General features: G+C 43.6%; 1 protein-coding gene across 16 annotated transcripts in view; it reads right to left on the minus strand.

Moving 5' to 3' along the window:
• KIAA1217 (KIAA1217 ortholog) overlaps positions 1-19,268 on the minus strand; it is a 1,682,267-nt gene that overhangs the window by 37,863 nt on the left and 1,625,136 nt on the right. For all 16 annotated transcript variants that reach the window (XM_069648169.1, XM_069648165.1, XM_069648167.1 and 13 more), the window contains 3 exons: positions 17,035-17,182; positions 9,416-9,911; positions 7,828-7,999 (listed from right to left, as the gene is read on the minus strand). In XM_069648169.1, the coding sequence (XP_069504270.1) occupies positions 7,828-7,999; positions 9,416-9,911; positions 17,035-17,182 (816 nt within the window). The remainder of the gene's footprint in view (positions 1-7,827; positions 8,000-9,415; positions 9,912-17,034; positions 17,183-19,268) is intronic.

Genomic DNA, 19,268 nt, shown 5'->3' on the forward strand with positions numbered 1-19,268 from the left:
AATGAAGAGACTTGCCATCAAAAGCAATATAGGTTGCTACTATTCAATTACTATGTTTTAAAAAGACTGGAATTAGAGATCTGTGTGTCTACTTGTTGAAATTGTAAAGTCTATTTTAGCAAAGACAATTTTAAACAACAGGTTTTAAAGTGAACTGATGCCAGCCATAGAACTTCAAAGGCAAATTCTACAGCGTGCCATAAACAAAGGTGCCTTCCTTTTGCTCTCTGCCCAGGAACTCTCAGTTAGATGCTAATGAAAGGAGGAGGAGATTTTGCTCTGCTTCTCCAGGGAGAGACAATAGGCTTCCTGGACTGAAAGGGAATGCAAATTCAAGTGTCAACAGAAGCTACTGCCAGCAGGAAGAGAGGCCAGGATTGCTCTTGGCCCAGCAAAACCTTGGGGGCGGGACCAGACAGATATGTGTATCTGTAAACCAAAATAAAAGTATCTTTTGAAAAATACTCAGAACTGTGCAAAATTTGTAAAAATCTGTAAAATATAGGTTCTTAACATGAAAATTCTGCTCACATTCTGAAACTACTCTGAACTCTGTGCTATGTTCAGAGACAGGACTACAGAAATTTTGGTTTTGTAGCAATTGTGATGCTAGAAATATGAAACTTCACAGGATTATGCTCAGATGTCATGCGCATGTATGTAGAAAAATGTGGACAGATCTGACATTGGGTACCCAACCAAAAGCGTGAAAAACGGTCAAATCTGAACTAAAGCTCTCACCGAGATGGGACTCAGACAAATACTTGCTTTACTAAATCTGTGATGTAAATATGTATTGTTAGCAAGTCGGTTATATTGTAAATATGCTTTATGTGAAAAATAGATTTACTGTACAGAAACAAAGGGGAGGTACTCCCTGGATTGTAAAACACAGCATCATCATGGCACCAGAGTTCCTTCTCAAATCAGGAGAGGGGAAATACTCTAACCAATAGGACTCCTAGAGGGTGTGCTTAGTATAATTCAGCCTAACCACCCCTTATGGAAATACATAAATAGGGACAGCTTAGGACCTAGAGACACACACAGATTCACCGATCAACTGATTACTGGCGAAGCATTTTGCAAGAAGGATCCATATCCAAAATTCCAGAATTCTGAAAGCAGGAGGCCAATTCCAAAGCTGAACCCTTCTCAGCTTGGCCTTCAAACTCTTGAAACCTGATTTTACACCCAGACTTCCAAGGGTCACAACAAAAAGAACAGCCCGGCTGTGCTCTGTCTGCTTTTTCGCCAAGAACTCTTGCTAGAATCCAGGGATCCAAACCAGTAGAGAAGAGCTGTAACCAGATAGCTGCAACCCAGAGCCAACCCGTCAGATCCAGTCCAGAGGCCATGTAGTGTCCAGAGTGCCGTGCTGAGTGCAGAACCGAGCGCCCTGAATCCTTTCCAGTGGGCTAGCAGAATTCCAGTCCAGACATCCTTTGACCAGATCCCCGATGGGCCTATTCCAAACGGTAGTTGTGAGTATCTATATCATAGAATTGTCCATAGCCAGTCCTTAAGTAACCCTATCCAACCCATTCTATCATATTCAGAACTGCATTGTAGTAAATCTCTTTTGTCTTTCCTGAATCCTTCTCTCATCCACCATAGTCCTTTGGTAATGGTAGTGATAATATCATCTTTGCGCTAATATAGTTGCTGAAGAAAGACAAGCGTCTCGGCAGGTAGAAACCATCCAGAGACATGGCTGGATTGGTGGCCGTGCTGTTGTGTAGCTTGTGGCTTCATAGACTCCCTAGTGTAAAGAAAATCCTTGTTTGTAATTTCAAAAGCGCATCTTTCATTTGAAATTCTGACACTTTGCGAAAAACCGACCTCTACTAAAACCTTCATAACTTCCGTACCGTATATGCTAGAAACGAAATGTAAGCGTCAAATTGAAGCGAACATGCTCAGCTTTCCAACGAACCCAACTCCTTATGGTTTTCCTGCAATCGCGTTTCTCGCGCGCGGAAAAGTTTGCCGTGAATTTTTCATTTGGCTCAATTTCATCACGTGTAAAACAGCTGTTCTTTGCATCCGACCTCAGAATTCAGTTTTCAATCTGCTAGTTATTCAATCATCATTGCTAGCGTTTACCTGAAACTATACAAAGCGGCTCCCACTAGATTTGAATTCAATTAAGTGAATTAAATCCATTTTCAGTGTTTTTAACCATTCATTCCGAGCCACATTCAAAAGCATTTGACCGGTTTGCAATCATCCTGTTTCTCTCTGAGTTTGCTGGGGGGAAATTGGGATTGGAACTGTATTTGTTGACTGTTTATTCCTGAAACCTGTGTCCATCTCCTTCCATCTCTTTATCTTGCATATTGGGGGGGAAGAGTAGTGTGCAGGGGGAAAGGGTGACATTGCATTTGACTGAACCCACACCAAGTATTATTCTATGCCACATTATTTTTCCTATCCATACTCCTTCTGATTAAAGAGATTGTTGATTGTAACATCACCCATTGGTGATCATTGTATAAATATTAATAGTGTGATATATATATATTGTTCAAATTTCTAAAATAAATCTTTTAACTTTGCAAAACAGCGTGCTTCCTGGTACAGTGAGACCGGGGGGGGGGATTCAAAGAGAGGGGCATGATATAAGGGTACATCATTCAGAAATAAAAGAACATAGACAGAAATATATAATTAAGGGTTCCAGCTGTGCATTACATGCTAGGCATTGATTTAGGTGGAGTGCCGGGTTGAAATCACTTACACTTCCCTTAGTATGAGTGACTCCATGATAGAACCTATTCTTAAACCAGGGAAGCTGCAACACTGCTGCAAATTCTATACCCCTTTCTATGTTTAACCAAGATTGCAAAATCCCTACTGCTTTGCTAGCTGACAGATTGAGGCAGGTGATCACCAAGCTAGTACGCACTGATCAGATGGGTTATGTGCCTGGAAGTCATTGATAGGTCTAGGTCGATGGATGGACACTATGCAGTGGTTTGGTTAGATGGTGTTAAAGCATTCAATTCAGTGCACTGGGAGTATTGGGGAAGGCTTCCTGAGGTGGTTTAGATTGATCCATACTTTGCCTAAAGCTAGAGTGGGCAGGATCATTTCAGATGCTTGGGATTTAAGAAAGGGCACTGGGCAGTCCCCTATGTTGTTTATCCTAGCTTTGGAACCAAAGTCAGAGCATCTTAGATCAGTTTCCTGCGGCGGGGATAGTGGTGAGTTGTTCCAGACATTTAATCTCCCTTTATGCTGATAACATGCTTTTGTATGTCGAGAACCTGGAGAGTAATTTACTGTATATCCTGTAGGTCTTTGATATTTTTGTTGCACTGTCGGTAGAACCATAAGTTGAAGCAATTCCTGCCTTTTCCCATTGGCGTTGCTATCCACCTCTGAGAGTGCACCTTGAACTGAGATGGGGTTCTGAAGAAGTTGCCCCCGTCACTTATGGGCCAAACTGCTTTGGTTAAAATCATTATTCTTCCCGTTTGCTGCATCATTTCACAAATGTCTCATTTGATATACCTAGATCCTTTTATCGAACTCCGAATGTTAAGGTGCGAGAATTCCTGTGGGGGAGTGGGAGGCATAACATTTAACTCAACGCTCTCTGCCCGAGGTACAAGGAGGGGATATAAAACTGCCACCTTTTGAACTGTACTATGTTGATGGACAGTTTCAATTTATCTCTTGGCTGCTGGTGACCCCTTTGGACATAGAATCAATGCATTCGGCCATACACCCATTCATGCTGAGGGAAGCCCTGTGGGTAGATTATTTCCTAAAGCTATTTCCTAAAGCAGGGGAGAAGATTATGGCATAGAGATTTGAGATAAGTGTATATGAACCTTATTCCCCTAATATCCCATTGGTTTTCACTTTTTATTGGGCCATGGGAAATCTTTCGATTATAAGGTGTTTGCCTCGTAGGGTGATATGTTCTGTAAAGGAACATTACTGGAATTGGCAGAGGTGGTGGAGGTACATGGGGTCCATGTGGGACAATTCCTGGCATACATTAGCCCGGTGTGGGCTGCAAACACCTGATGACCGAGTTTACCGGATGAACCGAAGGTGGATGGCATGCTTGCACTGATATATAAACTAGCTGAGGGGGGGCATTGCATATCTAGGTTGAATGGGAGGCTACTCTTGTGCCTACATAAAGGGAACCTCAAGGTGAAAGCTTTGTGAGAGGAAGATTTTGGTAAACATATAGAGGAAGCAGAATGGGAGAATGTGTTACTATATGTACAGAAAGTGTCTATAAATGCTCAACACAGAATTATCCAATTGTACATTCTGTATAGGAGTTACATGCCTCTGCATAGGATAGTTAGGTTCTCATGGTCGACATCTCCTTACTACGTTTAGTTTTCCGGTCCTCTAATGTTTTTGGCTGAACAGTCTGCAGGACTTGCAGTGTTTTTAGGAATTATCCCTAGGAAGGCAGAGGTTACACGCCCTATGTGAATCCTTCCGTGGAAACTTCCTGTTACAGGAAGGACAGAAATTAAAATGGTGCATTTTCGATGGTATGGAAAGATGGCAGCATGGTGGGAAAAAAGGAAGTATAGGGGAATAGGCATTCTCTAAATGAGATGGAGTTATGACCTCCCCCCACTCTTCCTACTGTGCAGGGCCAAGGCCCGTTGGGGCTTGCTAGGCCGCAGACAAAGTTAGTTGAGACAGGAGTCGTCGTCGACACATGGTCTTGTCCTCGAAAGCCGTTGCCGGAGATCTTGCGGTGTACGATCGTCGAAAGGACAGAAAGAAAATCTACATTTTAAACTTTGTATAAGTAATAGCGTTAGCCAGAAGAAGGAACTCTGCAACTTGCATCAGACTATGACAATCTGAGGGACCTCAACGCCTGAAGGACCCTAGGTACACTAGATGTCACACTAGGGATAGTATTACAGACACACCCTGTCGACGTCCCTTTTCGAGTTTCAAGAACAAAAATGTAATACTTTGCAGCTACCACTAGATGTCGGCCTATGCATAGCATGTGATATAATCATCTCCACAAGCCTCAGAAATATTATATATGAATATATATAAATGTGTGTGTTTCTAACTCAATCATTTCTGAACAAATGTTGAACTTGGAGAGGTATGTTAAAAGCTGCACAGATCTCTGCAGGGAATGCATTCCACTTAGCACACAATGCAGAACATGCAAGGGTGCCTGATCCAATCGGCTTTGAGAAGAAGCAGTCGATAACTAGAAGGTATTTCACAGCCATTCCGCTAAGCTTCGCAGTGAAAAAAAAAACAGTGATCAGTCTCTGCTCTTTGCTGATAATATTTACTTTAATTGATGCTCAAACAGTTAATGGCCCTTCTTATGTTTTTGACGTCTAGCAATGCTCTTCCAAAAAGCATTTCCGGATTCAGTAGCTATTAAACGTACTGAATGCAATTCATATTTCAGACACTAGGCACTGGTCTTTTGCTAGCCTACGCATTTCTGCTTAGTTCCTCCAAAATTAAACCTTGCAATGAAAAACTTGGCAGTTTAACTGACACTATGGGGGGGGGTGGGGGCCACAGCTTACATCTGCACTTACATTGCCTATGGGCAAGTTGTCATTTGCACTACTCAGTGCAAAAGGGAGGCATAAATTGGAGGGAAAATAGTCTTCAAGCCTCCCTTTTGCATTCCGCAGGCAGTGTCTAGTATTGCATTCCTATGGAATCTGCCAGTTTTCTGCTGGTGCAAAAAGCAGGCAGATTCCATATGAATCCAGCAGTTTTACGTCAGCATGACAATGTCATGCTGACGTAGAACCAAGTGGTTTTCGAAAGCAGTGAAGAAGTGGGAGGCGTAAGCATGACTCCCGTTCCGCTGCCCTCCTCCGTCTTCGAAAACACAAAAATGCCCTAGAGTGGGCATGAAGGTCCTAAGACAGTCGTAAGACCTTGACGCATGCCTCTAGCACCTTCATTTATGTTCCGGGCACTTGGAACATGAGCCCCTAACGGAACGAAAACATGGCTTTACCTTTCGCTTTTACAGTGTTCGCAATGGTGTTAGCATTGAAATATAAACCCACACCCGTGCTTCACCAATTTATTTATTTATGTATGTTTATATTTGTAAAGCAGCTAAACCCAGGGGCATCAGGGCGCTGTTACAAAAAACTGTTACACAAGTAGCATACATCGAAAAGGATGTTACAGCAGCTGTACATAACTGTCACTGCAGAATCATTAATGTTGAGGTGTCTTTTATTTAAAGAGGTATTTTTTTAAGGCCTTTCGGAAGGGCTAGTAGGAGTCTTCTGCTCTTAGGGCAGGGGTCCAAGGCTGTGCTGCCACTGCAGGGAAGCTAGAGCCTCCCTCTTTGACCTTATTTATGGTTGGTGGGACAAGCTGGTGGGTGTGGAAGGACTTCATCGGTCTGGCGGAATTGCATCTCATGGTTTTTTGTGATAGGTATTCCGGGGCAGAGTTTGTGAGGCATTTATGAGTGATGGAGTGTTTTGAAGATGATCCTGTGTTGGAGAGGGAGCCAGTGTGCTTCCTTTCTTGCTTCTGAGAGTTGCTCTATCTTTGGGATGTCGAGGGCTGCGCGTAGGGCATTGTTCTGGAGTACTTGCATTCTGTTAATGTTATGCTTGGAAGTTCCTGCAAAAAGAACATTGCAGTAGTCGAGTCGCGCTCCTATGATTGCTCTGGCGATGGTGAGGCGGCTGGCCAGTGTGAGGAATTGTCTTGCAGAGTTAATGCTCTCATCAGAAAGTCACTACATCCATTTTCTTTCAGCAGTGAAGTATTCGATAGCCATCTTCCTACTCTTTTTCATATTTTTACAATAAAGCCATGGCATATACTGACACACAGCTGGATGTAGTTGTGGCTCCGATTTTAAAAGCCGTCATACTCTGCATGTAGCTTTGGAAAGTCATTCTGTTCATAACGAGCTACTTGTGCATTTTATGTGGCGTCTTGAAACAGGGGAAATTGGAACAGACCGTATGGTGAAAGCAAACCCTCTTTCCTTATTGGCAGGCAGGTTGACGTGCATGGGAGCTGGCCCGCAGGCAGGAGAAGCAATGCATAGTACATTTGCCATTGAGACAAATGTTTCTTGTGAAAAGACCCTTTCCTCCCAGATTGCCTAGGTCTGGGTAGTACAGCTCAGTGGCAACGCGCTCGTCTTAGAAGCAAGATGACACAGAGCAACACAGGTTCGAATCACGGGTCCGTGCTTAGAAACCTCTTTGGTACTAAGCGCGTTATTAATAACCTATTATAATAATAACAAATAATATCAGTCACCAAGTAAGGTAACAAAGCAGCAGCATCAGCTTCCAAGGATCAAAGCGGTGGGGGGCAGTGTCCTTACCTTACCTTTCCCTGGGAGACTGGATAGACTGTGATCTGCTCAGAGCAAGGAACTGAGCTGCACAGCTAGACTCTGGGCTGGTGGCTAGCTTGCAGCAGACACATGAGCTTGTGACCATAAAGATGTGTGTAGGAAGCAGCATGGATGGTTTACAGTGTCACTCGCCACTACGAATAAGCTGGCTCAGCCAGTGCTTTCACAGATGCCAGGTACTTTGTAACATAGCAGCCTGGACCAGTTCGTATTCCAGAAGCCACAATGGGGTTTCATCATTTGGAAATGGGAGCATGCGATTGTGAGGAACATATACCCAAAAAGACAGAACAGTAATAGTTGTGGGTTTTGTCTCTGGAATCAAAGGTTTGTATGTTCTCACAGGTGCTCGTCGAAAATGTGTGCATTATGTGATCCTATTAATGAAAATACAATCCCACGTATCATTTCAGCAGTGTGTCAGACAAAACATCTTTAAGCCGACTTACCAAACACTTCTAGTTTCTCAACGGAGTCAACCCTGGGTGATTGGGGTGGCATTTCCAGGTTAGGAATCGACTTCATGATATTGGCCTGCGCCTCTTCCAAGAGTTTTTCAAACTCTTTCCCATTGTAGTGGTCAAGGTTTTGTCTCTTCTCTTCCCACTTCTTCTCGGCTTCCTGAGCAAAACACAAGTTTTCAGTTCAGGATTCTTACACGGTCTTGAAATGCCTTTACAAAATGCAGGGGAAGCGTATGACATGCAACATTTAATGAAGAAAGAATCCAACACGCGCAGAGCTCAATGTTTCTAGACTTAGGAGGACAGCAGCATTTTAGTCAAGGCTGCAGAACTAAATATGTAATTGTGACTCCTATTGCCCCAGCTAACCCGATCATTTTAATCAAATCAGAGCTACATTGCTACAGTGCACTACCCTATCATGGTTGCACACAGATGAGATCCTGGTGCTGGTGTGGTCAAGGGTTGTCCAACTCCGGGTCTCAAGGGCTAGAATCCTGACAGGTTTTCAGGATATTCCTCCATTAATATTCATGAGACGAGGGAAAATGTGAATACATTTAGAATCATTGCATGCAAATGTATCTCATGAATATTAATGAGGGGTATCCTGAAAACCCAGCATGGATCCAGCCCTCAGAAGCATGGAGTTTACAGGTCACATGTAACTAATGAATGTGTAAGTATGCATAAGATGTTAAAGAACCACTTGTAAATGAGTAATTCCACAAATATATACCAACACTTTAGTAATTCATCACTAATTTCTGATTACTGTGCAACATACACTTCACAACAGGGGACATTCTATAAAGAATGAGTGATTCGCCAGTGTTAATGAGGGAATCCTAATTAGTTGTGCACTACAGACTTTTGGAAGCCCCAGTGATCCCCTTTTGCTCGGTCTGTTAAATCTTGCATATGTCTCAACTGTTAAATTTGCCAGTGACGCCAATCGTGTGCTATACAGAGCTATACGTAATACACAAGCAAAGGCGATCATTCAAGGTCACAGCAGCTTGGCACTAGTGCAGCAATGCAGGAATCCCTCTTTAACATTGTTGTAACCCAGGTAAACCATGCATCCTGTTCAGAATAACCCACCCCAGAGCCAACAGACAGCAATTAGCTACTCATTACTAAATGGCTTACGCGTGTGCTGCAGATTAATTATACATTAATATCATCATAAAGTGATACAAGGAAAAGCCCATTTCAGGTGCCATATGTAGCTTGATTAGGTCCCGATACACACTATTACGGTCATATCTTATTATAGGGCTTCAAAATGGATTCCTCCTGCTGGCAAGTGCTGTAATAAGTATCATGCTTAACCAATCTGAAGGATGGAGTGCGGAGTCTGCACTGCAGGGATTCTAGGCAAGCAATTCGCTCCCTGTGCTATCCTCTCAGAAGCACGACTGCATCTGAAGAGGATTTAAAGTTAAAAAACCAACTTCTGTACTGGTGGGACCTTACAGAGTCTTTTCCAGGCAGCCAGACAAACAAGGGGCCGAAGAGACAAATAGCACAGATGTGAGGGGGGGGAAAAACTGGGGACTTAAGGTTTTACCTCAATGGAGACCGCTCGGTTTCTGAAGCTTGCGTGGTGAATTTCATTGATGAAAAAGCCTTGTGTGGAAGATCCATTGATGGAGACTGGAGGCGATTGTGGGGTCTGCGCATGTTGGATGACCACAACAGACTCTTGCGTTGTGACTGGAGTGCTGGGGGCTTGATCCCCGGCTGTCTGAAGGTTTGCTGTGTTGCATGTTGCTGCAGGTGAATTCAGGGAGTGGTTAACCAGTGCGGTGGACTGCTGAGAATGATGCATGAGGACTGGAGAACTCTGCACATGGTGAACTGTCATAGTGGAGAAAGGTTCCGATTTCCCAGAGGAGGCCTTGGACTCTTGTGCAATGCCAGATGCAGTTTGCAGTGTAAAAGTCTGCACGCGTGTAAGCTCATCATGACTGCGTAAAGGTTCTGGTTCTAAAGTTTTTTCTTTGACAATATATTGCACTTTATGAGTAGATTCTGTTCCTTTGTAAGCCCCTTCAGTCACGTGTCTACAAAACAAATGAAAACCCGGTAAATATAACAGGTCAAAGTTGGAGAAACCATATACAGGGCACATTTTACTTACCCAGTAAGTCTTTCTGAAGCTTCTATCTGTTTTAGAGTAACATGCTATGCATATTCTGACATCTAGTGGTAGGTCTGAATCATTACAAGTTTTTTACTTTAAAAAGTAGGCATTGGCAGGGATGTGCCTTTCATGCTGTACCGGGCGGGTACCCATAGTGCTCCACTGTGCTTACGCTCTTAGAGTGTTTTCTTTCTGTAGCAAGTGCGAGTGTAGTATGTTGCCTTTACATGCATAGATTTGTGTTTACTTAAAGCATCCTTTTCCAGGCAAAGTGATCCTGATTTTCTGATTTCTGTGCATGTAACATCAGGGAGGCTGTGTAGGTGCATGTGACTCTAGAGAAATAGAAGCACTAGAAAGACTACTACTGGGCACGTGACTTGTCTTCCTGGGCTTGTGAATCTGTCTGGATTCAAATGTTATGCATATATTAGTGACCGGTTGGAGGTGGGTTATGCAGGTGGTATAGCAGAAGACAGGTTTTGGAGTACTGCCTGACCAATTCGTGTTCGCTCTCGTTTGAGCAGTTACACAAGTAGTGATTAGTGCAAGTGTGTACAAAAGCCCACATAGGGGCTTTGCAGATAGCATCTATAGGTATTTTGCCCAGAAAAGCTAGGGTAACTCCTGGCCCCCTCCTTTTTTGTTAATGTACAGCCTTTGTGGATGCTTCACACAATACACCTGCCCTCTTCTCCTGTTGCAAAGGAAACGAAAAACAAGACTTGATTTTCATATTAATTATATACTACCCATATAGAACATTATAGCATGTCATACATCCAATGTATGTAAATACGTGTGTGTTCTCTCTCTCTCTCTCTCTCTCTCTCTCTCCCCCCCTCTCTCTCTCTCTCTCTCTCTCTCTCTCTCTCTCTCTCTCTCTCCCTCCATCTCCTTCTCGCGCTCATTCCCAGTCTTGCTGTACCATGGCCTGTTCGAGATGCAGTTTGTGCTTCGCTCCTATGCCCAAATGAAATTCTGTCTATTAGGAGTTTGCCAGACGTTGCTTTCCTTGTCGGGCTGTATACTATTATAATGGCATATGTTTTCAATACAGTGGGAACAGTAACCCAATCCTGCTAATTTGATCTGCCTCTTGTCATGCACCAGAATGATCACACAAATGGCCACATAGGTCACACCTTCTTGTGATTGTGTACAATACAACAAACATGTACCTGATGCAAACATATATGGACTTGGCAAACTGTAAAACCCGATCACCTGCCCTATTTACCATGAACACAATTACTGGGGCTTAAGTCAAAACATTGTTTTTTTTTTAAAACGATTTTAAAAAAGATCGATTTAGAAAGACCGCTCTGTTACCGCACATATCCTCACAGAAAGGAGGAGGTCAACAGGATGCTTGACTTTGGGGTTATTGAGCCATCTACCACTCTTTAGGGTAGTCCAGTTGTACTAGTGCCAACAGCAGGAACCAAAGAGTTGAGATTCTGCATGGACTGTAGGGCTCTGAATGCAGTCACCAAGACTGATGCCCATCCTTTACCCAGGGCAGATGGACTGGTGCATAAACTTGGAGCTGGCAAGTTCCTCAGAACATTTGACCTAACCTTAGGGTATTGGATTATAGCTCCGACAGACCATGCCAAGTGGAAAACTGTATTCTCTACCCATGGAGGCTTGAACCAGTTTGAGGACATGCCCTTTGGACTGAAGAATGCACCTGCCACATTCCAAAGGATGGTGAACAATGTTCTGAATGGGTTAGAGGACTTCTGCATGACATACTTGGATGACATTGCAGTTTTCAGCCCTACTTGGCAAGAACATCATCATCTTTGTCCAACAGGCCCATCTGACCATAAAGGCAAGCAAATGTCAAATATGTCAGAGTAAAGTGGTCTATCTTGGACATGAGGTAGGAGGAGGTGAGATCAGGCCCTTGCCTGGTAAAGTACAAGCTGCACAGGACTGATATGATGTGACATTTATAACACACCTATACACAAGTGTTTCAAGGTGCAACTGGGCTACCCCCACTACTCAAACCCAAGTGCAAGCCTTCCCAGGTCTCACAGGGTACTACTATAACTTTATTGAGAACAATGGGAGCATAGCTTCTCCATTGAATGTCATCTCTTCACCCAAATTTGTACAAGGTTAGATGGAATGAAGAGTGCGCCAAGGAATTTGACAGGCTGAAAAATGCCCTCTGCAAAGCTCCAGTACTAAGAGCTCCTGATTACACCCAAACCTTTACTGTACAAACATCCTATTTGCTTCATCAGTAGAAAACTGAAGGACCATGAAACAAGGTGGGCAACCGCAGAGCGAGAATGTTTTGCCATTGTGTGGTCTTTGAAGAAGTTTAGGCCATACTTGTATGGTTCTACTTCCCTTATTCAAACAGACCACCAACCCTTGAGATGGTTAATACAAATGAAGGGGGAATTCCTAAACTGCTCAGATGGTCTATCAGCCTCCAATGGTTTGACTTTACCATTGAGCGTAGGTAAGGATCCAATCATCAGAATGCTGATGGTCTCTCCAGGAAGTACGAACGACTGGAACAAGAGATTCATCCAGGAGTGGATTCAATCCTCCTGTCCCTTAGTCTGAGGGGGCAAGTGTTAGGGAGAATTTTCAGTTTCTTTGCTAATTCCCTCTAACCTGAGAGACCCCCAGCACATTTGCTGGAGTCTGGACTTGTTTTGATTTTAATCTCTGGAGTGAGTAGAACTTTTTTCCACACACTCATTCTTTTTCTCTGACTGGGATGTTTATTTTCACCGTTTTATGGTCTGGTAAACTCCATTTGTTTAATCCAGGCATCTGCTTTTTGCTCTGACACCCAGCAGCACACTATGTGCAGTATTACTGAAAAGACCCTTGGACTTCTCTTTATGTTTAAATACATTTTCTTGTGAGAACTACAGTTCCCAAGACTAGTAAAATAACGTTTATCTTACTTACCTTTTCTTTTGTGCATGCATCCAGCACACACCACCTTATGTGGGGTGAAGTGGGGGTTACATTGTAACTCGGTCTCCAACTCATCATGTAACATTTTGTTACAACTGACTAACTTAAATGGCTCGTGGCAGTGGTTGCTTTTTTTGTACAGGTTACTAGCAGTCTGAGCTCTTAGCTAGCTGCAGTACAGCACCCATGGGTAACCTTTTTTCAAAATGTCCCACGTCTTTTTTTTTTCGTCATTTTTCATTTGTCAGTTCCTTTTGGGCTCTTCTTCTATTCTTTTGAGTCCTTTGTGGGTTTCGCCTTTGGCAGGCTACAGCCCTGAAGCCTGCCCAGGCTCCAATGTGTCTGGAAAGGCAGGAAGTGAGGGAGGAGCCTGAAACTTCACTGCCATTTGTCTGTAGGTATGCCTGGCTGAAACCAGTTCGAACTCGGTGGCTGGCTGTCCTGCATGACAGCCAAACCCCAGGTGATTGACAGCTCTCAGAGTGTAAATGACTGGGATCCAGCATAAAAGGCCTACAAACCACAGACAGAGTTGTCCACTGGAACAAGGAATCCGAAACAGAAGACAAGCAAAGATGCTAGCAGCACCTTCCAGGAACATGAAAGCACCAGTGAAGCCTTGCAGCTATGCGGACCTCCTTTTCACATCAACAGGGAACACCGCCAAAGTCAACTTCCTTCCTTAGTAGGCTGGTGGTACCAACTAGCCTCGAGGCCTTCTTCATTTAGGGCCATCGCCCGATTTGCTGTGACTTTCCTGAGCTGCAGAATCCCAATATCTGGGGTACCTGGACAGTTATCCAGTGCATTGTATACCGAAGATCGAATCCAATGAAACTTTTCAGGCATCTGTGTGGACCTCCAGAGGCAGGGATTCTTCACCAAAAGCCCCTTCACCAGAGTTCAGGAATGATTAATCTTAGAGAATACGACTGGCAAAATTAATTTCTTCGTAGTGGTAAGAAAAAGGCACCAAAAACACAAAGAGCCGCTGGATTGAGCTGAATCCATTGCTGCCACCCTTTCTTCTTTGTGCTGCCACAGAAGCCTGCCAAAAGTCCCCCCTTTCATTACCACGACCAAGGAGCAGGAATCAGGGTCTGCAACATTGCACCTAGAAGGGGCTTGGGTTGTAATTACCTTCTGCCATTTCTGGTGCTTCCTGGGTTGGGAAGTGCTGTTTTCTTCAATTGAGAGTTGACCTCAACTCCTTTTTGCAGGCCTTGGAGCTTGTGCAGTATCAGGTAGGCCCTTCTTGAGCTCCTGTGTTTCTTCCAGACCCCTGACTGGTTAACTAACTTTTCATCTGAAGATCTTCATTAGACCTGGAACTGTCCTTTTGACTTTGGCTGTCCTGGTTTCCCAAAGATCCATCTTCTGATTCTATTGGCCATGGCAATGCTGGTTCCTCCATAGGTTTTAATTGTGAACACTTTTATTGCTAGGAAACAGACTGCCTATGCCCCTCTGGCTGAATGTACTTGTTATTTATAATTGCTGGTTGTGTTCTGCCTAACTCTGAAACTTTCCCTCCCATCTCCATTTTGCAAAGGTGCTAATATACAAGTGCTGATATTGACCTTAATTGACGCCGCTCTGTGTGCTGGATATGTAAACCATAGAAAAAGTTACTTACCTGCATTATTGTTTCTTATATTCATTGATTTCATTTCACATTAAATGTTATTAGTAGTTGCTGCATTTTAGATTTACTTGTGTGCCTCATGTATATATAAATACATATATTTGTATGTAACTTTAAGTGAGTGTTTACTTGGATACCTGTGTGAAATGATTTCATTGTACTGCTCTACAGCTCACATAACTCCCTCCTGAGGTATGCCTGGCTGCTCAGCCACTCTACCGACTTGTGTAGTACAGGCCTATATTAAGAGTTGGGTCCCTATAACCAAGAGATAAGTCCCACACCAGTGGACTTTAGAGAAACGTACCTAACACATGGTACTGACTTTTCTTTCATTCTACTTTCAGATGGGTGCAGTAATGGAACAAAACAAGGATCTTGATTCAAGAGAACAAAATAAATCAGCTTAATGTATTCGTTAAGTGCTTTTCATTTTCCAGTACTTCCTACGGCGGTCTCCCTTAATTGCAGCATAGCGGTTGGCAAACAATGTCTTCCGGATGCATTTATATATTTTGGGTGTTCTGTAAAATGCTGCATGCAGAGGAACCACTTCAGAGCGAACAATCAGAGGGGAAGCTGGAGTGGGGAAGGTGAAGCATTGGAAAGGGAACACAGGAGGCGACACATGAATGGCAGCAGGCCAGCGGCTGCATTTCTGAAGATCCAGTGCAAAAGTGCTGGTAGCAAAGTCTGTGAGCCAAATTCTCTGCTTGGGAAATCCAGGCCAGGAACTTCAACCTGGTCGTGCCTCAACCTACAACGCTGAAAATAGGATCTCAGCAGGAGTCATGTTGGGAAGGCTTTGCTGAACAGAAAACGTTCTAAGACCTTTATGAATTTAAATGTTTTTCTTAGAGTCTAAGGTTTTCTGGCAAGTTGTCACAGAGGGTTTATAGTGATAAATTCGAAATACGTAATGTCGAAAGTCATAATGTCTAAAAAAAAAAGGGCAAAAAAAATAATGTCGAATTTATTTTTTTGGTTGCTTTTTGTTCGAAATGAGGGGATTCCCCCCCAACCCCCTTTTTTTAATTTTACCCCTTTTTTGACCTCCAGAACCCAAAAACAACATGTAAATTAAAAAATAAAGCATTCGACAATGTTTTCGACAATGTTTTCGACTTATTCACTGCCTACCATCAAGGAGTGTGTGCACGATCACTCCCAGCCTTGTTCCACCCCTTCCTGCATTGTTTTCTTGGTTGATAGGTATTGGGGATTTTTGGTGTCCTTCGGTCCCTTTTTGGAGAGAGCATGTTGGATAGTGCACAGCATCTTGAAATTCACTGGGGCTTCTGTGGGCAGAGAGCGGAGGTATACAAGGCCAGGCGAGATAGGCTCTGTCCTCCTGACACCGAGGATGTGCCTTGGCAATGAGTTTTGAACCCAATGGAGTTGTTTCATGGATTTATTTTGCATCTCTGTGTATAAGGCATTACAGTAGTCCAACCGTTCCAATACGGCTGCCCGGTTCACTTCCACTTCAAGGCAGAAACCAAGTAATGGAAGGATTTTGCACAACAATTGGGGTTGGAGGTAGGCATGTCACATGATGTACTGGAGCTCGGGCTTGAATGAGATCGATGTGTCAACGGTCACCTTCCTATTCCTCTAAGTGTCTGCTAGTACAGGGGAGGGGCGGGGAATTCATATCGATTAACATATATAAGCATAATGTTTTAACTGTGTGTGCGGTCAATCAGTGTGTGCCTGTCTGATTATCAGCAGTGTGTGTGTACGTGGGACGTATTTATCCCTGGGTCTTTATCAATCTAATAAGTATGATAGCAAATAGCTGTGAGAACTATTCCATAGTTTCTGTCGACGCCACAAGTTGCTACTAACAGTGCACCACAGAACACCACACAAGCCGATATATCGGCTGACATCATGGCATTCATCGTACAGCGATCTGTTCGCTTATTGGCCAGATTTGTGCGTTCACAAATGCTTTTAGTAAAAACAAAATAAAAATAAGTAATCCAAATAAAATGTAGGTTTGCCCAAAATACATACTTATGCACATTCATTGCTTTTGTCAATAATTAAATTTTGTTTCCAACGTCCCCTCTTATGTGCTGGAATTTACAGAAACCTAAGCAAGTGCACCAGTAACAACAATGAAGATAAACAAGCGCACATGTGCTTTTATGGTAAAACAGGGCACTCTCGGCACAATAAACAATGAAGAAATACCCTGCAGCGGGGGAGTAGATGAGCGCAATCCCTAGTCGCTACGTACCATCTTCTGCATGACAAGGGGGAACGGTACTAATGAAAAATCCAAGCAACTGAGGAACCTACCGAGAGGAAGAAGTCATGAGCAGTGTTGAGACGCTTCATGTGGATAGAACAGATGAAACGTTGACTACAAAATTACTCAGACATTTCCTTCAAAAGGGTGCGTGCTATGCTCCTTGGCATGCAATTGGCAAACGGTTACCTTCTTAAGGCAGTCAGAATGTCAGTCATGTTGCGAATCCGTTTCAGCAAGCTGTCCAGTTTATGAGGTTCCTCCTTCAGGAACCTCACAGCCTCCACTTCGACCCGAAGCACTGCCCGCATCTTATTTTGCAACGGGGGGAACGCTCCTGAAAACAGAAGGGTAAACCAGAGCAAAAGTTATGTGCGTTAAACATTTACAAAATAAATGGAAACATACTCTTCGTGGACTCCTTAGGAATGTCCTTCTGTCGCGTAGCTATTACCTTAATCATTTCTCCCACACTCAGGCGAGGGGGGTTGCGGTGGTGTCCCAATGCAAGGTGCGAGCACATCGCCCGGCAGAACAGTAAAATCAAGTCAGGTTTTGTGGATATCCACAAATTTTATGTATGAGAAAAATGTAAATATTACAAATGCCAAGGGAAATTATTGTATATTTAGTGACTCTGAAATCCAAAATGAATTTTAGTATTTGGTGATTTGTCAGGTGCGGCTGGACCAAAATAAAATTCCTAATAGAACCTATATTCCCTCTGGAAATGCAAAGACCTTTGTGATATGACATAGGGCCTCATCACAAGGATGGCGGTAAGGACCGCCTTACTACGAGGTCCCTTTGCGGGTTGGGGGATTTAACGCCTGCTTTTTGCAGGCGTTAAAAACCAACCCGCAAAGGGACCCAGGGAGCTAATTACGGTACCGCAATTTGCGGTACCCTAATTAGCGCCTTCCCCATTCCCATTGAGCCCTATGGGCCAAAAATGGGAATGGGGAAGGGCAATGGTGGAAGGGGGAATTACCGCCCCCTCAACCTTGGAATGGGGCGGTAATTCCCCTTTCCGCCAAGGCGGTGCCAGTATTTTACCGGCATGAACCATGGCGCTAATAGCGCCATGGTTCTCCGCCATCCGTGTAATGAGGCCCATAGTGTTCTTTTGAACAAGGATAATATTAGGGTACCTCTAGGAGAGTGTACAGAGGCAAAAGGAGGACTGCTGCTTGTACTGTGGCCATGGTTGGGTCTGAGCTAAATGCCTCGTGAGCGTTCACAAAGTAGACCAAAACGGCACTTAACCCGTTAAAAACTCGGGCTGGGAGGATAGCTCAGGGGCAACGTGTTTACCTTGGAGGCAAGACAATGCAAAACAAAACAGATTCGAACCTGGGTCCTGTGCTTAGAAACGGGCCTCCAGTATTAAGTGTGTAACAAAAGATGAATTCATTAAGTTTAATTAAACAAACCTGCTGTGGACTGCACCCATAACACCTGCCAAGAAAGTCACACGGGACGTATAAAAGCTATTCAAAGAGCAACTCCACTTTAAAACAAGGTAGAGAACATATCCCTTCCTGCAGTAACAGCATTCATATTCCCAAACACAACAAAATACAAGATGCAGTGGTTTGTTAGCAGTTCTCATAGATCTAGCAGTCATGATGGGAGATGGCGGGGGCAGCAGCGGATAGGTATAGATGTAAGGGAAGCACAGTGAATGCATGGAGAGCCCAGCAAATTAATTGAGCATCCATAACACTGGAGACTATATAGGCTCTGCATGGCAATAGCAGGCAGGAGAGGAACAAACTGCATGAATGGATGGGCCGTATCCGACATCAATTTCTGCTTCTGTATTGTTGCAGAGGCCATCCCAAGTAAAGTCCGGGCTTGATAACCATCCCCAGTAAAGTACGGGCTTCATAACCATCCCCCGTGATGAGTGTATATTACCGGATCATTCTTTGTGAAGCCAGCAAAAGTGCATAGGACACAAAAGACTTCTTAGCCCCACCAAGAGACACCACCCTCACACCAAACCAACACCAGTGCTAAAAACAATGGGTCTGATTCAAAGAGATTTGCAATGCGCAAAGATGGAGACCGACTGGAGGACCTCCGAGATGCGGTTGAGAAAATCTTTGTGAATCACATTTGCATGCGAACATCTCAAAGATGCTCCAGGTATCTGCTGATTTGCTCCAGTTTTAGCCTTTGTGAATCAGGTACAAATCAGAAATCCTCACGGGCTTCTCTGGTTTGCTCCAATTCAAAGATCTGAGGATCAGGCCGATTATGTTTAGCATGGGTCAGGCTGGACGATTTACATCAATTCCTAAGCCCTGCAGGTTTCTTCCCGCCCCCAAATTATCCTAAATAGTAATAATGATCATGTTTTATCATAAGCATTTTATTAGGATCTTCACACAATACAACATAGAAGTTAAACCTTGATA

Source organism: Ambystoma mexicanum, chromosome 2q (genome assembly GCF_040938575.1).
Source record: "Ambystoma mexicanum isolate Mex_15411 chromosome 2q, UKY_AmexF1_1, whole genome shotgun sequence".
NCBI classification, from domain to species: Eukaryota; Metazoa; Chordata; class Amphibia; order Caudata; family Ambystomatidae; genus Ambystoma; species Ambystoma mexicanum.